The sequence below is a fragment of the Gouania willdenowi genome, chromosome 9 (genome assembly GCF_900634775.1).
Source record: "Gouania willdenowi chromosome 9, fGouWil2.1, whole genome shotgun sequence".
NCBI lineage: Eukaryota > Metazoa > Chordata > Actinopteri > Blenniiformes > Gobiesocidae > Gouania > Gouania willdenowi.
Genome location: NC_041052.1, coordinates 35389428 through 35410806, shown reverse-complemented (window position 1 = coordinate 35410806; position 21379 = coordinate 35389428). Strand labels below are relative to the sequence as shown.

The 21379-nt window shown below is 38.1% G+C and overlaps 1 protein-coding gene across 1 annotated transcript in view; it reads left to right on the top strand.

Moving 5' to 3' along the window:
- osbp2b (oxysterol binding protein 2b) overlaps positions 1-21379 on the top strand; it is a 73041-nt gene that overhangs the window by 11466 nt on the left and 40196 nt on the right. Inside the window, exon 2 of the mRNA XM_028458335.1 lies at positions 4022-4230. Coding sequence (XP_028314136.1) covers positions 4022-4230 — 209 coding nt within the window. The remainder of the gene's footprint in view (positions 1-4021; positions 4231-21379) is intronic.

Sequence of the window (21379 nt, the reverse complement as noted above, 5' to 3'; positions counted from 1 at the left end):
AAACACAGTTTGCGAAGAGTGCGCTAGGCCAATTACTGTAAATGCAAAGCTCAGTTTCGCATTAAATATAACACCGACCTGTATTTCACCCACCTAGTGAAACAGAGCAGGAGAGATGAACACGAGCTTAGAGGAGAGACTGGCAGACGTGCTAAAACACGTCCCAGGAGAACAAGGACTACAGAGAATCATGGGACATGTAGGATTTTATTAGAAACTACTACGTGTGGTGCACCCAAGTATGTAAGCTTTGAGGAGAGCGGACAGTCCACGCTGAGTCCGTTGTGCGCGGAGTTCATTGTGCGCGCAGTCCGCCCGAGTATGTTTGAGCCTTTACGTGATTTCTTGTGTTTCTTCATCAGAGAAGGAGGACAGTGATTGGCAAACAAACTTTCATGTGGCATTTTCAACCTTTTACATTTTTATTTTGGAACAAATGATCTTTAAAGTCTGATAGGTTTGTTAAGTATTTGTCAGCTGACATTTAATGAACAATAGCGGCAATATGATATTGTTCATGTATGTTGCGTCTTAACGTAAAAACTCAAAACGGACAGCAAACGTGCTGAGAATGCGAAAGAGCAAACAATAGACGATGAGATTTTGAAAGAAAAAATCTAACCGAGGACCAGTTGTTTGGGAAACTGTGAAGTAATGTTATGTCCATAACTTTTGCACAAAAGCATGAGATAAGTGCACTGCTGCCAGGCTTCTCAGTGCTGTGTTACTTTTCAACCTTCATTTTTTATAAACCTCAGTCTCCTGAAAGATGTTTTTGTCAGGAGACCTTCGCCCTTCAGTAAACTGGGATACGATCAGCTTTCTGCAACCCTAATCAGTGGATATATTGATGGATAGCACTAGGGATGTTCGATATTAGCTTTTTGCCGATATCCAATATGCCAATATTGTCAAACGATACATTTCTGTTTATATATATATATATATATATATATATATATATATATATCCATGGCAATAACAGGTTAAGTCTACTTTTAATGTGATGCTCCACTAGAAATTTTCCACAAATGAACTTCATTAATATACCATTACTGACGAATATTACATTTTATGCACAATATCTTCCAACCCTAGATTAGGTTTACACTCTGCATGGACACATCAGGTGTTGTTAATGTCACTATTGCCAAATTTACATGGGATCTTTAATTCCTCTTTAAAGCAGAATGGAACTTAATTCCTCTTTAAACTGACCTTGTAAACACTTAATTCCTAATGCAAATGTAATTCTGAATTAAACTTAAATCCGAATTAGGTGGCTGGTTTATTCCGATGTTAATTCTGAAATAAATAATTCCTCTATCTTGTAAACACTTAATTCCTCTTTAAGTTAATTCCGGTCGTTCTGCGCTTGCACAACTTGCTGCGATGACTTGCTGGTGACGACCTAGTCTAAGATGGCGGCCCAGACTAGAGCTGACACTATTTATTTAATAAGAGCCTTAAAAGACATGGATATATTGAAAATAGTGGATTGACGGAAGCATTAACATGCGGACATTCAAACGGACACATGGACTTATTACACGCACGGACATTGGCAAACGGAACAGGCTTCATCCGACGGATGATACTAAGTTTCAGTACTGCATGCACAGGCTGTAATATCACAAAGTTTATCATTGTACCTGTTATTAGAGCTTCTATCTTTACCAGGGAGCAACTCTTTAATCCTGGTTATTGTTTTCCAGAGTTTTACTGGGCTTTTTTTTAATGGTGATTAGTTCCTATCTCCCTTCCGCTCTGCGGACCAAAGTGTGTTATTGTCGAGCTGTTGCTTCAAAACTACAATGAAAATAAAGGTGAAAACAGTTCTCATGTGTGGTGTTCTGTGTTACAGCCGACAATAAAAGGTTTGCTGTGTTTTTCCCGATAGATGTGATCCGATTAGAGCCTTCCCAACCCCCAGACCTAAAGCAGAATTGAATAAAGCCAAATAAACCTGTTTTCCGTTTAAACCTCAATTCGGAATTACTATTACTATGTAAACACGAAACATAACACTTTAATTCCGAATGATTTAATTCGGAATAACATTCATTCCGACTTAAAAAAAAACATCATGTAACCGTGGCCGATGTAAGGCACCTACCACCCCTCCCAGCCGGGTTCCTGGTAGAGATCCCAGTGGTAAGCACATGGTGCATCCAACATTCATTTATTCCGTTCTACACCTGCTGCCTCACACAATTTGCACTCACTCACTCCAACAAAGCAACATATTTGAAGTGGATATGTAGTTATATTCTGTGTAACCTCAGAGGCATCCAGTCATCGTCCCACCCTGTTGCTTTGGCTCTGTGTCCCTACTACCACTCCCTTCTTCACTGTTCTATCTTTGTTGGCACTGCTATTCATTGTACTGTATGCTTGTATCCACTATAGAAGCCTGGAGCAAGACAATAGCGTTGTTATTTTCATTGTTTTGCTGGCCATGAATGTGTAACTGTTAGTTTTAGTGGATGCTGCCATTGACCAAACACCCAACACATTTACAGCATGTCATCCAGGCCTGATTCAGAGATTCAAACCATCCTGTTTCCTTAAACATTTGTAAATGCAGGTTCAGGTTTGCTGCAAAGGTGAAGTGTTCTCTGCATGGGCGGGGCTAATGAGGTGGCCCAGGGTGGCAGGTGCCACCCTTGAAACCTGATTGGCCACCACATCCAGATACACAAAAGACAAATTGTAGCTTGTAAAAAATGTTTTGTTGTTGAAATAATCATAAATCTACAACCTTAACTAATATGTTTTTTTAATGTCAAGACAAACTATTTTTATGCTTTTAAAATAAATGTCTTCATCACTCTAATTGCATGGAGATTTACTCTGTGGGGTTGCTGAATTCCAGGAATGGTCAACGTTGGAAACTTTCCATGGGAATTAATGAGAATAAACATATATTTACATAGATGAAGGCTGGCCCTTAACAGCGATGTTAAATATAGTTTGGAGAATATATTTTAGCATCATCTTGACTTTTTTGCTGATATTTTACAACTAATTTGGCAAATAACCAATTTCAATTTCTTGTTGTGTGGCCTTCATCGGACAAGCTCATGTTCTCCGCTTGTTTGACTCAATGCGACGCAGCGGTAGAAAAAAACCCCCAAAGAAATACCGTCTTAAAGTGATTTTTTTTTATGGTCAACGAAGTGAGGAGGAGAAGGAAGCAATGCGTGTCTGCAATGACTGACTGAATGACTCTGGAGAGTGTTTTAAAAAACTGACTGTAGTTATGATTTACGCTAGTCTGCTGCGATAAACACACACTTCTGAAACAGTGTTTTTGACTTAGAATCAGAATAGAGGCTTAGAGTAGCCATGTGTTTTACTGTACTTCAACGCATAGTTTGTTGGCCGAAAACAAAAACAAAATTGTTTGTATAGCCAAAGAAAGCCGGTATGGTAATCAGCTGTTGGAATTCCAAACCCCCAACACAGACACCACTGTGCTGGAAACGAGCTGTTTTCAAAAACAAAGTTTACCATTTTAAATCCTCCAATATGTTTATTTGGAGCATGGAGTTCTTTCTTTATAACTAGCATATTTTGCAAAAAAATACCCAAAAATCACAGCTTTCACAGAAATTTTTTTTTTCTCCTTTTTTCCCCCGTTTCTGTCATGCGGATTTGTTCCTGGAGGTCACATTTGTTTGGATATGACAGTTTTTTCAAATAACTGGTTAATTCCAATAAATAATTTAATATTAATATTGCCAAAATTTCCAAATTTTCAAGCTTAAATTCCTGTGGAAGTCTATCAGAAATGTTTTGCCCCTTTGTAACCCTAGTCCTGTGTGACAGGTTACACCATCATTGCTGCTTGGTGTGACATAATCACAATGGCATCTTATCTGTAACTCTCTGACCTGCCTGTTTAAGTAAAAGAAAATGTTTTAATATGTTCTTTTAATATTGGTAAAGTAGTAACGTGTGAATGGATAACATGGGCAGGCATTCATCAGGTTTTTTCTGGGGTTTTTCTTTCTTGCAGGACACAAGCAGAAATGGCCCATACGTGTCGAGGAACCATAAACTTGGCTACGGCTCACATCGACACAGAGGACGCCTGCAACATTGTCCTGAGCAGCGGCGGTCGCACCTACCATCTGAAAGCTAGCACAGAGGTGGAGCGGCAGAGATGGGTCACGGCCCTGGAGCTGGCCAAAGCTAAAGCTATCCGTGTGATGAACGATCAGTCTGGTAGGAACCGCTTTAGTGTACAGATACCTGATAAAAAATGTATGCTCCACAGTGGCTTTTTGCAGTGTCAGAGCAATCTACACAAGTGTCACAGAGCCTCAGACCGCAAGTGGAAGATAATGATGTAACAGAATCCTACTATCCAAGAGAAAGATTGTTCTATTTTTGAAGCACTGGGCCTTTGGGACTTTTCGTGGTCTAGATATTTAAAAACGTGGTTTTCCTCAAGTTAATGTATGGAAGCATATTGCATTCACTTGGAAAAAAAAAATAATTTATGCATAATTTTGTTTTTCTGTTTTTCAGAGTAATTTTTTTCTGTTTTTCATGCTAATTGTTTTTCTGTTTTTCAGAGTAATTTTTTTCTGAGCTTAGAGGGCATTTGAAACAACAGATGCATTTATTTCTTTATTGAGAGGAAACATGGCCGGCTTGTTTCATTTGATAAAAATGTACTTTCAACTTGGTTTAAGACACTGGGAAATAGGGATCGTTATCTCGATAACGATGAAAATTAAGATAAATAAAAACAATAAATAAATAAAATGATTCCCAAGTTAAACTATAAACAGGTTCCTTACAAACACAAATGAATGTGAATACATCAACACTAGACACATTAAAAAAGGCTACAACAGCTGTTGACTCAAAGAGCTCATGGGCTGATATTTTATGGAATATATTAGTGCATGTGGGTCACTCTTTTAGTGTTATTGTATGTAATACATTTATTTCCTCAGTTAAAATGAAATTATTTTCTAAAAAAAAAATAACTCCAATAGGGTTTTTACTGTTGCTGAATTGTTTATTTTATATCTGATATTGAGTTACATAAAGTTATGGTTGATAAATAACTCTGATTTACTATAATTAAACCAGATAAAGCTTGTTGATTTAATCATTCAGGATATTTTGGTGTAATAATCACAATAGTTAAATTACTGTCTAATGGGACCAGCTTTGTCTTGTGAACACTGAAATATACTTGTAATATGATTAAAAAATATTGCATTTCACTAGTTAGGACAGGTGACTAGTGACTTTAGTTTAATGCTAACATTTATTTAACATGACGTGTGACATGTTTAGCTTTTATCCTTCCATACAAGTGTTAAATCTGACCATAAACAGTAAGCCGTGTACTTTTTACTTGGTTTATTTCTGATATGGAGTGGTTAGCGTTAGCGCTTCGCCCAGTTTTATGTGTCGGTGGGTTAGCTTAGCTTCAGTTTCCACTTCATAATTATTGCTGGCAGGTTCATCTCTTTTACCGTGTTTGTGGGAACTTTGGGTGGATCTGGTGGAGGAACTGGACTGGTTTACTTTGTTGGATGTTGTCTGGTCTTAACCAAGTAGCAGTCCTTGATGTACCGCACACGGCAGCTTCAGGTGAGCTGTGACAAATACCAACGTCTGTGTGTGTGTGTGGTGGTGGCGGCGCACACCATGGAGGTTTTGTGGCAGAACTCCCATGAACAGCACTCTGCTCCAGAGAATAAGTTGTTGACAAAATACTTGGGGGCAATTTTGTCCCGTGGAACAAGGTTTTTAGGGCATTCTTGGCTAAATTGTGGAACAAATGGCCTGTGGCCCTCACTTATTTTCGACATGGGAATTTATCGTATCCATACAACTTTTTGTCTCCAATACAACTTTTTCAATTCCGATATGATACCGATATTGCAGTCTTGCTTATTGGCCGATGCTGATATTGATCTGATACGAATCAGCACAAATCGTACATACTTTTATTACTTATTTTGTAGTGTGGAATGTTAGAAAAGGCTTGATCAAGTGATGTTACTCAAACAGAGAACAATAGTCAGCAACAGTAGGTTACTTTGTTGGAGTGTGAACCACAGTTGCCTATGGATAGAAGTGCTGGAGCGGAAAAGAGAGCTTATATCGGTGATTTTAGATAGTCCGATAAAATCCAATATTCGTTTTCTGGCTGATATCGGAACGATATCTGATATCAATATCGGATCGGACTCTCTAGTTTTTATCATGGGATGACATAGTCTTACCATTGACAATGTTTTTGACGATATATTGTCAAGAATAAAATATTGCACATTCTTACTGGGAAATAGTCCTATCTTTAAGTCATATGGATGGCATTATAAGTAGTCTATCGACTACGCACAGTGTGCAGCTGATTATCTCTATAAATTAAGAAAAAAAATTAGTCTGAAAAACAGAAGAAACAAAATTGTCAGAAAAAGACAAAAACATAGCCCAAAAAACAAACTAAAAATTACAATTTTTTTTTAAAGTGACTTCAATACGCTTCTATATTAATGAGCCTCTGACATTTGATATTCAATGCTGCTGTTGTCTAAACACATGCCCCTTTTCCTTGACATCATTCACAGCTCATTGTGAGCCAGGAGAGGGCAGCGCCGTCTTTTCAGTGGCAATGGAAAACAAAGTAGAATCCAGGGTTCTATTCAGCCTCCTCCTCCTGACAGCACAACACTTTTTCCCCCCAAAGGACTCATTCTTGTATAGTTGTATGTGGAAGGCAAAAGGCTGTGGGAAAAGCCTGGGAGGATAGTTTTTCTTCATGTTTCAGCCTGTCTTTGTCCCAGAACCTTTTTGCCTCAGACATTCAGAGACTTTTTTGTTCTTCTAGCCTCCCTTTCAAAAATTTAAATGTAGGCTGAGCAGTTTTTAAACGGCACTTACAGTAATCAGATGGGAATGTTTTTGCACTCTCAAAATACTTTAATTTGTTTATGGCACTGCTATGTTTTATACCTCGTTTACACAATCATGTTTCATGTTTATAGCCCAACCGATTCACAATTTTTTTGGGTTGAATGCCGATACCGATATTTGGGAGCTTAAAAAGCAGATAAATCGGCCGATACTGATAAATCAGCCAATAAATTAAAGAAGAACATTGATATACAGGATACAGAGAAACATCTTAGCAATATCAGTGAGTCATTTCTCCATGTCAGTCATGTTTTATAGAAACACTGCACAAGACAACGAATGGATAATGAAATTCGTTGTCAATGCTTTTAATAATCAATTTTCATCGATTATATTGATTCGTTGTTGCAGCCCTGGACTCACAGATGTTATGTATGATCTTATGACAGAGCTTGCAATTGAATTTCACTTCAGGCACCTTTTAAAAATACTCTGTAATGTTCTCTTAGAACTGAGATAATTCTGGGGATTTCCATATTATCCCACACCAAGCCAACATTTCCCATTAAATTGAAAACATGTTCTCAAACAAGCAAAATAAATACATAAATTAAAGATATCCGTTGAGTCAGACTGTGGCTTTTTCCCCTCTAGGTCGGTCAAGCTACAATACTGTATTTGCCGACTCTACAGTTCTTTTATTGCCACTCAGCAATGTCTTTCCTGCTTCCTAAATGCTTTAACTTCACTTTAAGTGTCCTAGAATAACCACTGCAAAACAGATTGTGTGACATTTATTATGATAGATTGAGGTTGAGTTTCCCGCTGGATTGATTTTACATTAAAGGAGTTACACGCTTTTACACATTGACTTCAGTGTAATTTAACAATTCATGTCCTTGCACCAAATAGTGTACGTGTCGAATTCATGGCCCAGGGGCCAAATCCGGCCCCTTGGGGCATTTAATTCGGCCCGCAGGAGAGAAAACATGATCATTGTGTGAATGAAAGGGGCTCACAGTTTTCCCGATGCTTATATCACATGATTGCAGTTGTTTTTATTGTTAACCTGTTTTTCAATTTTCCTCAAATTATGACATAATATTTACCTTAAGTACATAGAAATTAGTCAGAAAATCTACGCAATGTAAACCTGTTGGGACTGATATGTCACTTATTACTTGGATATTGTTGGTTTCTTACATATTTTGTAATTTATGTATATGTAGAAGTGTAACTAGGATATAATGATGTTGAAATTACTTGTTTTCCCACATAAAATCTGTGACCCACTTGAGATCAAACTCAAATGCTTCGTATTTGGCCCCTGAACAAAAATGAGTTTTGACGCCCTTGAGATAGTGGATTTTATAAAGCCTTCTCCGTCTGCTTAGTAAACAAACATGGATCCACGTGTTCAGCAGGTGGCAGTCTTCTTTCGTATTTAAAGCATGACCTCTCTCCTTGGTTTACTCGCTTTGTCTTTGCTCTGCATGAGAACACAGGACCCCAGCTGGAGCAATCATTCTTTCAAGTGATGGCTTTCATCTATGAGGCTACAAAACATTTATATTTGATTATATCACAACAGAAACGGCTTGGATCGGATGCTGATGTGCAAAAGAGGTCATATTTCTAGAAATGTGAAACAGTGGAGAAAGATTTTGGACGCTGAGGCAGCTGTGTAGTGCAGGGTTTTCGTTTTGGGTCGATCTGAGTTCAGACAGATGCTGCAGAGGTTGGCAGATTGCATGTGGATCACCTCACACTGACAGCGCAGTACTTAGCATGCACGCTCATGTGCAGCAGCAGTAAACTGATCAACACCAGGGTTTGTGTGGAGTTCATCTGAAGACATGTGGCTAATGCTCTACCCAATCACTGGCATAGATGTGTTTATAAACTGAGAGCTTTTATTGCTTCAATTATTACCAGGATTGGGGTCAATTATAATTGTAATCACGTAATTGATAATTAATTACAATTATGAGGTAATTATAATAGTAATTGTACTTGGAAAAAATGTGTTGCTGCTGTTACCGTAATTGAATCGTGATTGAGTTTAGATAATTTACTTTGTAATTGTAATTGGCATGGAAATTCATTAAAAACTCTATGGCTTACACTCATCACTCACATTGCTGTCAGGCCAGCCTTGTCCCTGCCTACAAAATACATGATGTGCTACCAACAAGGTCTCTGTGCCCCCCATCAGGAATGGCTATTATGAGCTATGTTATGAAGATCATTTTACCTTTTTTAAATTTTTTAAATCTAGGTACAGTATATACTGACAGGAAAAAAAGGCTCTGATGCCCACACCAAAAATATGAAAACCAATATTTTCATTGATTAGAAAGCCTAACAAGGTGACCAAGTGATGAGAAGCAAATGAGATGACAGATAATTGTTTTAGTGTATTTTACTGCTGATTTAACACATGAATTTTAATTTATTTAAAGGAGACATATGCTTTTAAATCCTTCCTTTTTACATATAAATCATACAGTTGTGGTCTATATAAAGCGGAACTGCAATGCTTGGGTCTGAATTCCTCATTATTATAGCTCCACAGGCCTCTTTTCTGATGTGCTTCTGAGAGCAACTCGTTTTGGTGCGGTCTCTTTAAATGCAAATGAGACACTTCATACCCCTCCCCCTCTCCAGGTTGCAGAGGTGACACTCGGTTCAACTCCACCCTGTTCGGCCATTATTGTAGTTTGATAGAAGAGATACGATTGTCTAGCGGTGCAGAAAATGTTTATTCACACGTTATTTACAAAATGTCAACAACAGAAGACTTGTCCATCCAGCCTTACATGTTCGAGCCAGAGTCGGACCCGGCGGCGCGAGATGAAAATGAAGATGATGAACCTGCAGAACCCTAACAAGTGAGCTAGCACAAGTACCGAGCTAACGCTAGTGCCAAGCTAACGTCACGAAATGCATTTTAATACAGTGTTTTCGGAGACAAAAACGGCAAAATGAAATGACTAATGAAAACTTCAGACTTAAATTAAATCACATAGGCCATATTTTAGGATCTAAAACGAGCACACAGTGCTAACATATGAAGACGGTGCAACTGCACACTTTTTAGCGTTATTTACAGTGCTCTGTTCGTTGTCTCCAAAGATAGAAGAAATTGACCCCTCAATCAGACCAAGTCTTTCGGCAAATCCTTCTTTGTACTGGCGAAGGTTGTTGCAGCAGTCATCCTTGAAGTGCTTCGTGCACACAAAAATGACCTTACCCACAGATGTGGGTACATTTCCATGAAAAATAAAACTCAACCAGGCACTTCGAAAAGGTTCTGATGCTAGGAGACGGTGTAATGAAGCGTGTGGGTTACTACATCCAACAACCGAACATTTTGACTTAACCTCTCGTAACTTTGGCATCCTGGAGCTTGGACTACAAAATAAAAGGGAGAAATAAAAATGGCGGATTGCTCCAAGTGTTTGGCCTGGAGTCGATGTCCTAATTTGGCAGTTCCGCTGCAAATACTGTGATGTCTTTGTTCAAAAAACGTAATACGGAATCGAAAAATCGAAACAGATTGAAAAATATGACCAAAACAGAATATAAAGATATCAACGGAGCACCTGAAGAGACTAATTTGAGCTTTTCTGTACTTCTATACACTCTAATTATACAACAAAATGCATTTAAGGGCTAAAAAAGTGGATTAAGCATGATATATCCCCTTTAATATTTAAAAGGGGCAAATGGACATTAATAAACAGACATGCTGTAAATGAGCCAGATTTAGCCAGAAGAGGCTAGTTTTCATCTGGTGTCCTTGGCCAGATTTTAAAAGGCAACCTAAAATGTAAACGGTCCATGGTTAAGACAGTTAGTATTTGAGAGTGTAATTGTAATTGACTTTCAGGGGAGGTGAAATATTTGTAATTTAATTGTAATTTAAAAAAATGCTGGTCAACATAATCATAATTTAATTTGTCACGGCAAATTTGCGGTTGACCTCATTTGGAGACATGATTTATTGCTCTCTTACAAATTGTAATTGAACATGAATATTTGAAGATATAATTGTAACTGAAAAATGTGTTCTTAAAAATTATAATTGTAATCGGGGAAATTAATTGATTTAATAATTTCATTAATTATGAGGTAAATATGATTTGAATTGTAATTGGAAAAAATATTGTTATTGTAATCGTTAGTGACTTGTAATTGTAATTGGCATGGCAAGTCTATAAAAAAGTATCAATAACAGTTACGCAAACCTGTGGAACCATGTTACAGTTCTATGCTTACACATACATGGTTAACAATTATTAAAATATGTTTCATATCAGCTTTTTCTGGTATTTGTCAGTCATACTGGTGGAGGTAAGCTACATTGTCGCCACAGCTACTGTATACTGACGCAAAAACGGCTCAGACGCCCACACCAAAAATATGAAAGCTAATATTTTAATGGAAAAGGAAGCTTAACAACAAAAACAAGAGATGAAAAACAACTTTTTTGTTTGTATTTTACAGCTGATTTAAGACATGGGCCAAAAGTAAAACTGACCCGTTAAAGATGCTAACAGCAAGCTAACATAAGAGGAAGGTTATTTAATAAAGGCTCAGTAATTGTAATTGGACTTTAGTGATTGAGAATGTAATTGTAATTGACTTTCAGGGAGAAAATAATAATTGTAATCTTAGTCAGAATTGGAAAAAATGTTGGTCACCATAATCAGAATTGAGTTGTAATTGAACATTGATGATTAAAGACATAATTGTAATTGAAAAATGTAATTGAGCCCAACCCTGGTGTCTACTTTTTAAAAATGAAATATTAGTTAAATTATTCTCTGTCCGTGGTGCTGATTTCTTGATCTTTGCAAGAATGATGGATGACACTAATCTTCAAACTTTATGATTTATGTGTATCTAATCACTGAGCCATTGTTTGATCCTAGTCTCCTGCTTTTTCCTCCCTAGCTCCGTTGTTCCTGCCGACACTGGCACGTCCTCTCTTTTAGCCACTGCCTGGTCTTCCCGCCTCCTCCCTCTTTCTCTCCCTCTCTTTTGCCTTTTCTCTTGCGCTCCATAACCCTGTGTTACATAGCTTTTCTTGGAGCAAGCTTTGGCAGACTTTCCTATTTCTCCAACTTGCTTTTTTTTTTGCTTGTATGCTTTAGCTTGAATTTATGACTTTGTCCTTCAAAGAGAGGTGAGAAGAATTGCGTTGGAATAAATCACAGGCTCGTTCAGTGTAAGTACTCAGCTTATTTTTTTTTTCAATTTGTTCATTTTTGTTGGCATTCAACATATTTTATCATGTTTTTGGAGTAGGTCTGTTTATATTTAAGCCTTTTATCATTTTTCAGTTAGTACATATTTGTAAAAGCATGTTATGAGCATGAATTATTTACAAGTTGTGCTTTTTGTTAAGGTTGAGTGTGTGAATGTGGAAAGTAGGCCTGGGCGATACCGTAATTTACGATATCTCAAGACTTCTGTTCTACGCAATATAGAAAATGACTATATGGTATGAGGATATTTTCTTATACTATATAATATTTTCTTAAGCTTATTTTATGTTAAAATACACACACTGTAGGCAAACTCTGTGTAGATTTGGAAAAGGTTTGCGACCGTGTCCCCGAGGCATTCTTTGGGGTGCGGTGCTCTTGGAGTATGAGGTGGATGGCTCTTTCCATCCTCCCTACAGGGACCATACAGTCCCTGTACCAAAGGAGCGGGAGTCTGGTCTGCATAGCCGGCTGTACCGTTAGACCTGTATCCAGTAATATTTGGACAGGAAATAACACAGGACAACTTTTTTTAAATAATCATTGCTAGTGTTTCATCAATACTTATGCAAATAAGTTTGTTTTTTCTGTTTACATTTTTGTTGTTATTCAAATCTTCTATTCTGTTCTTTAAAATAGTTTGAAATGTTTAAAATTGCACGAGGGGACATGGTCCTTCCCTGGTTAAATGCACTTATTTTTGATGCATCATTGGCTATGTTTACATGAGAGCCTTAATTCCACTTTAATTCAGAAATAAAGTTAAATCCTTCTTAAAAATATTAAAAATCACCTCGTAAACACGGAATTTGAAATGAAAATGGCCATTCCGAATTAAGTGGCTGGTTTATTGTTGCATGAGGTGACATCACGGGAAATACGGGGAACAAATTAGAACCAAATTAAAAATGGTGTCAAGCCAATCAGTGGATACATTAATAAGATAGCTTTAATCCCCCTTAATTAAATGGCTAGTATATTCAGACTTTAAATGTGAATTGTAAACAGTAATTCCTTGATCTGTGTATCGTCTTGTCACGATGACGCGCTGGTGACGACATAATCCAGGATGGCTGCCTACGCAAGTGTTGGACTGGAGCAGAGACTGTTTATTTAATAAGATATGGATACAATGAAAAGAGTGGATTGACTGAAGCATAAACATGCGGACATTCACTGACACACAAACACACAGACATCAGCAAACAAAACAGGCTTCATCGTGGGACATGAAGCTCTGCACCAGGACACAGAGCTTCATCAATGATGTTTATTAGTTTATCATCAAGCTGCTGTTTCAAACCTACAATTAAAATAAAAATGAATATAGTTCCTATGTGGACTTCTGTGTTGTAGCCGAAAAAAAAGGGTTTATTTTAGTGCTGTTTTCCGACAGAAGTGATACGCCTACTGTCCAATTAGAACCATTCCAAACACCCAGTCCTAAAGCGGAATAGAATGAAGGCAAATAAACGTGTTTCCATGTCAACCTGAATTTGGAAATACTATTTCCATGTAAACACGAAGCAGTATATTTTAAAGGTCTCATGTCATGCTACTTTTCACCCATCTCCATTTGTTCTAAGAACCCCAAAAACCATAGTACTTCAGGTTTATTTTCCCAAACTCACTTGTTTTCCAGAGTTTTAGCCTCTGAAAAGTCACTTTCTGAGCAACTCTACACAAACAGGCTGATTTGCGGCCTACTTATGCATATTCATGAGTGGGCAAGTCTATAGACGGGACACTGACTTCCTCCTCCCCGGACGGTGACGTAGGGCCAGAGGACGGCCCGCCCTCCACCCACCCAGTCCGTAGCCGAGCTCATACTGCTTTATGAACACGAGATTGTAGAAATTACATACATAGCACTGCGCGAAGGACGCTGAAATGCTCACCTTCCTGGGCATGTCTGTTTACACGCCAATCATGGCAGAGAGCTTCCTGGAGGTGCGGCTTCTCCAGCTCAGTGCCATGTCAAATTCGTCATCAAAGTGGGAACACGTCATCAAATTGGAGCGAGGTATTTGGGCTCACCCTGCAGTAAGAAAGAAACAAATAACCCTCTAACTAAGGATTGAGGAAATCAATAAAAAAAAACACTTTGGGAATGTGTATGAAGCCCAAATAGCACTTTTATCATGTTTAAAGCACAGAAAAGTTGATTTAGCTTAACATGGGCCCTTTAATTCCGAGATATTTAAATCGAATTAATGAGTGGCCAATTACATGTTTAGCTCTATCTTAATTTACAGTAAACATGTTTTGCAGAGAAATGAAATTAATTGAAGCTGACCTGCTGGTAGGAGTGCTTCTAATGGATGCTTCCTGTTGATATGCTTCGTGAAAATCAGTCCCGACAGAACGCAGTGGACCGAATAGCGAAAATCAGACCCAGTGTCTCAAGTAACACTTAAGCAATGCAGACTTGGTCCCAAACATAAAACAGACAAAGGCAAACAGTGATACATAGTTATACATACAACATGCTCCAATACAAATAATTTACAATCTTTCTAAATTAATTTAGTGTTCGCAGGCTTGTTTTAACTCTGACAAGCGCTTCACTTTGCAGTTCAACGAGTTTTGATATGTGGGGGTTTTCAATTCGGCAGGTAGTTTGTTTCAGATCTGTGGACCCTTTACTATGAAGGCGCTTTGACCGAAAGCGGTCTTACATTTGGCTGGTCTACAGTCACAGTTTGCAGCACCTTTAGTGGTGACACCGTGGGGGTTACATTTCTTTATCATTTTACCTGCAATGTCTGTCACAAGATTATACACACATATAAAATTTAATTTTAAGAACGCTAATTTCATTTTCTTACTCTGTTTAATCATTCCATTATATAAATAATGTGTGTGCATCCTGGTTTTTAATGTTGAGGCAATTGGCTGATTCATTGCTTCATCGTAATAAGTCAGTAAGCATTTATCTTTGCGGCATGGAGCATTCATCTCCAGTGACTGTGAATAGTAAATCTTGTGGTTATGGTTATGGCCAGCTTCAACTGACACAGGAAGGTTACTCCTAACTCTTACAACTGCAGGTGTTTGGAGGTTTTCTACCTGTTTTGTTATGTTATCAGAATCAGTGCAACAAGCGACCTCCGCTTTGATTTGATGTGTATTTCCTTGCTGTCATATGCTGTACTTATGTCTCTCGTTTCTCAGTAACGGTACAGACTACAGCTTCAAATAACTTGGATCACTAATGTCTTTAACAATTACTTCTACTGCTGGAGTTTAAAGCAGTCAAATGTGACAGAAGATGTAGTACTCAAAATATATGAAATCACAGGAGTGCCAAAATTAAAAGGAAATGCACGTGGAAATATAAAGAGAATCAATAATAACATTTTGGAAATATAAAGAGAATCAATAATATTTTTAACATTTTTATTATTGCTTCTCTTTATATTTCCTTTTGGCACTCCTGTGATTCCATAAAACTATTCTCCCACGGATAAAAGGACAGCACGGCTGCTTTTAATGAGCAGTTGGTGCAGGACTCTCTATAATTTCATCATTAGTAGTGGTCTTTAAACACATCTCTCTGTTTAGTTCTTCCAGTGGCCTAATGGTGTACTGTTACACGGTTTCTCCTTTACTATAACCCAACCAGTAATGAGCTGGGATATAAGTGGACCATTGCTGTCAGCATGAGACAGAGACAGCCAATTACCAGTGACCAAGAAGAGAAGGGAACATGGCACTATGCAGACAATTAAAGGCAAGAATTCTGTCTCAGTCTGCAACTAGAAAAACTAAAATGTAACTGAAAGTTTTATATATTGTTAATTATGTTTTTAATTATTTGATTGATATGTAGGTTTTACTAGAAATCCACCCTGAGTAACATTCTTTAAAGATAACTTTTAGCTTAAGATTTCATAGTCGTGTGACTCGTGTTGTTTTCTTAAGTTATAAAATATTGTAAGGATTGGATCAAGAAACATTAAAGGTCACCGTTTACTTAATACACAAGACATGTATGTAGTTTTGTTAGGGTTCTCACCAGGAAATTTTCACAGTGTAGGGGGATGGCAAGGTTGAATTTTATAATCCTCTGACAGACACATTTTGTGAAGTAAAGCAAATATTTATTTATTTATTTTTAAATCTTTGTTCCAGCCTTACTTCAAGGCCAAAGCGTATTTGTTGAATTGGTGAAAGGTAATGATGAATGGAGTTAGAGAGTTACTCATGCTTGGTATACTGTAGGTCCTCCATTAATAAATACTCAGACACTGTATAGACAAGAAATAACATTTTAGTCAAAGATGCGCTTTTCAAATTTAAAATGGGTTTTATTTCATAGACACAGGGCCTTCCCAAACTCATTTTATATTTTTCTATTGTTTTATTTAGTTGATTGTCTTTATTTCGATTATGAAGCACACTGATTATATTGAGCGGTAATTATTGGTTACAAAGCGGAAGACCTTACTCATGTCTCTTAAAGCCTGATCCCATTTTAACCCAACAGTATTCACATCCGTGCGTGCGCATGTAGGATGATCTGTTGTAAGTAAGTAGCTTCATGTGCCGCTACACGCTAGCGGTTGAAGCACACTGTTTATATTGGACAGTGATTGCGGTTACCAAGCGGGCACACGGGCAACATCACGGCAGCTAAATGGTTGCAGGGGTGCTCGGGGTCCTCAGGTGAAGATGGGAGTATCTGAACAAATCGCCTGTAATAATGAGACATTGTATGTTTTTTGGTTATGCAGATTTAAAAGAGAGTTAAAACAACACATGCAGGCCTAGAAGTCCCCTTTTTGTCCACGTGTGCAACAATTATTATGACAGTACCGATTAAAAAAGAAAAAAAAAAACAACACTGGTTGAAACACGACGTAGGAGTCTGACATCACACCATAGGTTATCAAAATCACACTGTAGAGGGCCCCTATGCTCAACAGCAAGGACGAGAACCCTGCTTAGTACATAAGACGTGCATGTACCTTTTGATTTGTTTCAGCAATTTCTAATTGAACTTCCTCATTATTAGAACACATCCTTCCTATTTGTAAATGTTTGATGGGAGCTTATTTTAGAATACACTGTTATGTTTGCATTCAACATTTACTCAGTTGCTCAGTTTGACTGTAAAGAAAACCCTAAATATGCTTTTTATAAGAGTTGATAGTATACAGTATGAGTTATGGCTCCTTTTACCTCGCTAAACTGGAGAAGAAAGGGACTGAAGGTCAAGTGTAAAATTAATTGTTGGTTCATGCTTCATCGCTCACTCCAATGTGCCTCAGGACATCTGAGCGATATTTATTTACAGCCCAACAGTCTCTCCTCTGTCAGCAGTTCTCTTCCCTTATTCCAGCCCTGAGCAGCTTCCTCTGCTATTGTTTGTGCTGGTGGTGGATGTTTCCATAGCGTCAGTGCAACAAAGATATTACAGTGGGCAGCCTCCATGTGATGCAGCAGCTCTGTTTGTAACCACGTGACATGAGTAACTGGACAGCTCTGGTACTAAGACCGGTTTAGCTAATGGTGTGTTAGCTGATTTTGTGGTCATTTTGCCTGGTGGCCTGTCACATCAGAAGCATCACACCTCCAAATGGTGGTGGTGGTGGTGTAACGGTTAAGGAAGTGGGCTTGTAAGTGGAGTGTCACCGGTTCGAATCCAACCTGGGCCATCACTGTGGAATGTTGAGCAAGTCAGTTAACCCTAACTGCTCGTGTTTTACGTCGCTTTAGATAAAAGCATCTAATACGTGAAATTGCAATCTTGGTCGGTGATCCAGTAGGCAGTAATAAAGGTTTCACAAATAACGTTTTGGGACCATATTGCACATTCCATTGGATTTTTGCCATAAAACAAGTGGCTGAGGGTCAAAAGTGCCATGAACGTTCAATGTAAAGCTCTTGCCATATGTAATATAAATATATTGTATTTATTGTAATTTATTTGTATATTGTATTCAAATGTACAATTAATAACAGTGGTTGATTTTTCTAAATTTAATCAAAAGCAAAAAGATGTGATTGCATTTACTACACTTATTGCCCGAAGGCTTATACTGCTTAAATGGAAAGACTAATGCCCTCCGTCGTTTAGAATGTGGTTTCGTCTCATCTAACACTGGAGAAGATACAATACTCTATAAGAGGTTGTGCCAGTAAGTTTTTCACTCTCTGGCAACCCATCTTGGATCAAATTAAACAGGTGGATCCCTCACTTATTCTATCAGAATGACGTGACTCTGTGTCACAACATCTAATCGGCAATGAGTTTCTCCCTACGTCACTGGAGCGAGCAAAAAGTGCAACTATGTTCAAGTGACTCATCACAGGCGATTTAAGTGACTATAGTCGCTATCGTCGTGTTTGGTGTGAATGCACCTTTAAATCTAGCCCACTAAGTATCTTCATAAATTAGGGCAGCAGGTGATATCAATTTGGATTCATCGAAAGACGATTCAACATTCAGTTGCCTTTTGGTGTGACGCAGGGATTTAATTAGCTCTAACCACATGGATTCATAGTCAAAGGGAATTCCTAAGTGAATTTTGACGTATTAACAGGTGGGTTTGAGAATGAAAGCCAGGCTGAGCATTTTCATCTTCATTTCCAGAGAGCAAAATCCTTCTGGTCCATATCTGGCCCAGTGGGCACACACCTAGCATGTTCATCTGCCCCACATACTGCATGAAATGATGGTACTTGGGCATTACATTGCCAAATGTCAGCCAAAGACATACCAAACAGATATGGCACCTCATATATGGGCCACTTCTGGCTCACATCCAGATTAGTCGATGTTAACATGCCATAATTCAGCCAAAACTGGCCCAAATATGTTTCAAGGTAACTTTTCCACATTTACAGCGTCAAATGTGTGCCAATTTTTGTTCATATTTATTTTGTACTGTCCAGAAGAATGCCACATCTGTATGCTATCTGGGTTTTGATAGTTGAATAACCTGATGTAGTTTAATAAAGATGAAAGAATGCAAAAGATTGAGTTCCTGGCTGTTAAAGGGTACAGGGCAGGCTAGATTTCTGTTAACACAAAGCTTTAAACAAATATCCTCCTATATGTCTCTTCTTTGTAGAACTGATACAAAGAGTTTGTAAGTGTCTTTCTCTTTTACAACCACTGGCAACGTTGTCAAACCTTGTGTAATTTGTTAAAGCTCTGCTACAACGTGAAATCTGCTGAATCGTTACAGCTCCGCTAACACTGAGGGTCAGAAGTTAAGTTGGCCATCAGTGACACTATGAAAGGATTTGATAGAGGAGGGCACTGGAGTGACGTACATCAATCAGTCAGAGGAAATGGATGTATTATCTGATCTTGCAGCCTTGCCTTCAGTCAGTTGTACCACTCTGAGATTATTTTAAATCTTCTCATCCTTGAATCTTATCGTGCACACCGTTGCTTTCTGTACCAGCACATCTCTCTATTAATACAGTTTTTGTCCTTTACTTTTCTGGAAACTGTTGACTTTTAGCATGAAGAGATGAAACTGTGAGTGCTGGCTTTACTCTGCAGATAACCCATAGCTGCCTAGTCCTATATCCCCTCATCTTCCTCATCTTCCTACCTTACTCTTCACTTTGCAATTATCTGAGAGCAACAATAGGCCTCATGCAGCAAATTTTTCTTATATTTTTGTGAAGAAATCAACTCCGGATGCATCAAACGTTGTTAACCTCCAAATTTGCTTTTACCCAGGTGTGCTAAATATAAATCACACACTAAACAGGGGCAGGTGTGTGAACAGCTGACAACCTGAGATATGGCACCTTTTAAAAAAGGAAAGAAAAAATACTTTTCACATAACTTGAATCAAATCAAACACTGGAAAAAATGTGGGGGTGTTAACTCCCCTCTGACCTCGTGTCCTTGCTCCCCGTTGCCGGAGCATTGGTGTTGTACCTCGTCAATCTCAAGTTGTGATAGCAGTTGCCGTTTGTGGATGTTGGAACATCCTCTGCATGTAGCCCCTCTGGCTAGGGTTACTGGAGTAGTAGCATTCCCTGTTCTCGCATCTCACCCATTTCCTCCTTGTTCCAGTAGCCCATTTTACATCGAGGTGCTCTGGTTCCCCAACACCTGACGCAGACCTTGTTTGGCCGGGGGACGTCCGGCATGTCATTCATTTCATTGTCTCTCATCATTGTATGAGGTAGGCAGTAGCGTGAAGGGTCTTGCCTAAGGACCCACACTGGCAGCCCATTTCCCCAGCGGGGAATCGAACAGGGGTCCTCTGTGTGCAAGTCGGGTGACTTACCATTCACGATACTGGGTTCACGATACAATTCCCTCACGATTTATTTTACAAAATGGGACTGTAGACAAATAATGATTGAAAAATATTCTTTTAATTTTTTTGGGAAAAATACTAGAAAATACTGTACTATTTTCCTCTTATTTTTCATTGTCAAAAGAATCCCTTGATATACTATTCAGAACAATGCAATTTAACAAAAAATAAATCTAAATCTAAATAAATAAAGGAATAATACAAATGAAGAAGAAGCCTATTAATTTAAATTCTGGTTCTTTAGTAAACAATGCAAAACTGCATAATAGTTATTTTTCTTTTTAAAAGTGCAAATTGAAAATGTATTTTGTGCCTTAACAATTGGACTTTAAAAAAGAATCCAGTCTGCATTGTATTTACGTCAGATATTTGTTTTGACCAGCAGTGGTCGGTTGGCATGCAGCTAATCTGTGCAGTGAAGAAGAGATGCTATGCTAGCAGACAGAGCTAATAGAAAAACGTGACTTTTAGAGATATTCACATAATATTACAGATATTCTTTCGGTGCTAAAGGGGTAAGGAATCATTTATGAACATGTTTAAGAGTATAAGGCGGTCAGAAAGAAAGTTGTAGCAGAATCCGCCTGCCGCCTACACTTCTGGTTAGTGCCCTCTGCTGTTTAAAAAAAGTACTGCGATTCAATTTTCAGAAAATTGATATAACAACCGTGATACCTATGAATCGATTTTTAACTGCCTTACGATTAATCGTTACATCCCATATATATATACAGTGACGTGCCGTGACCACTAGGGTTGGGTAGGCACGTTGCAAATCAAGGCCACCAATGACAATTTCATTTGTTTCTGCTGTCAAGTGTTAATTCAATTCAAATCAATTTTACTTGTATTAAGCAATTTCTAACAGTCATCTCAATGTGCTTATCAAAATATAAAATTCATAATGAGAAAGACAAAACC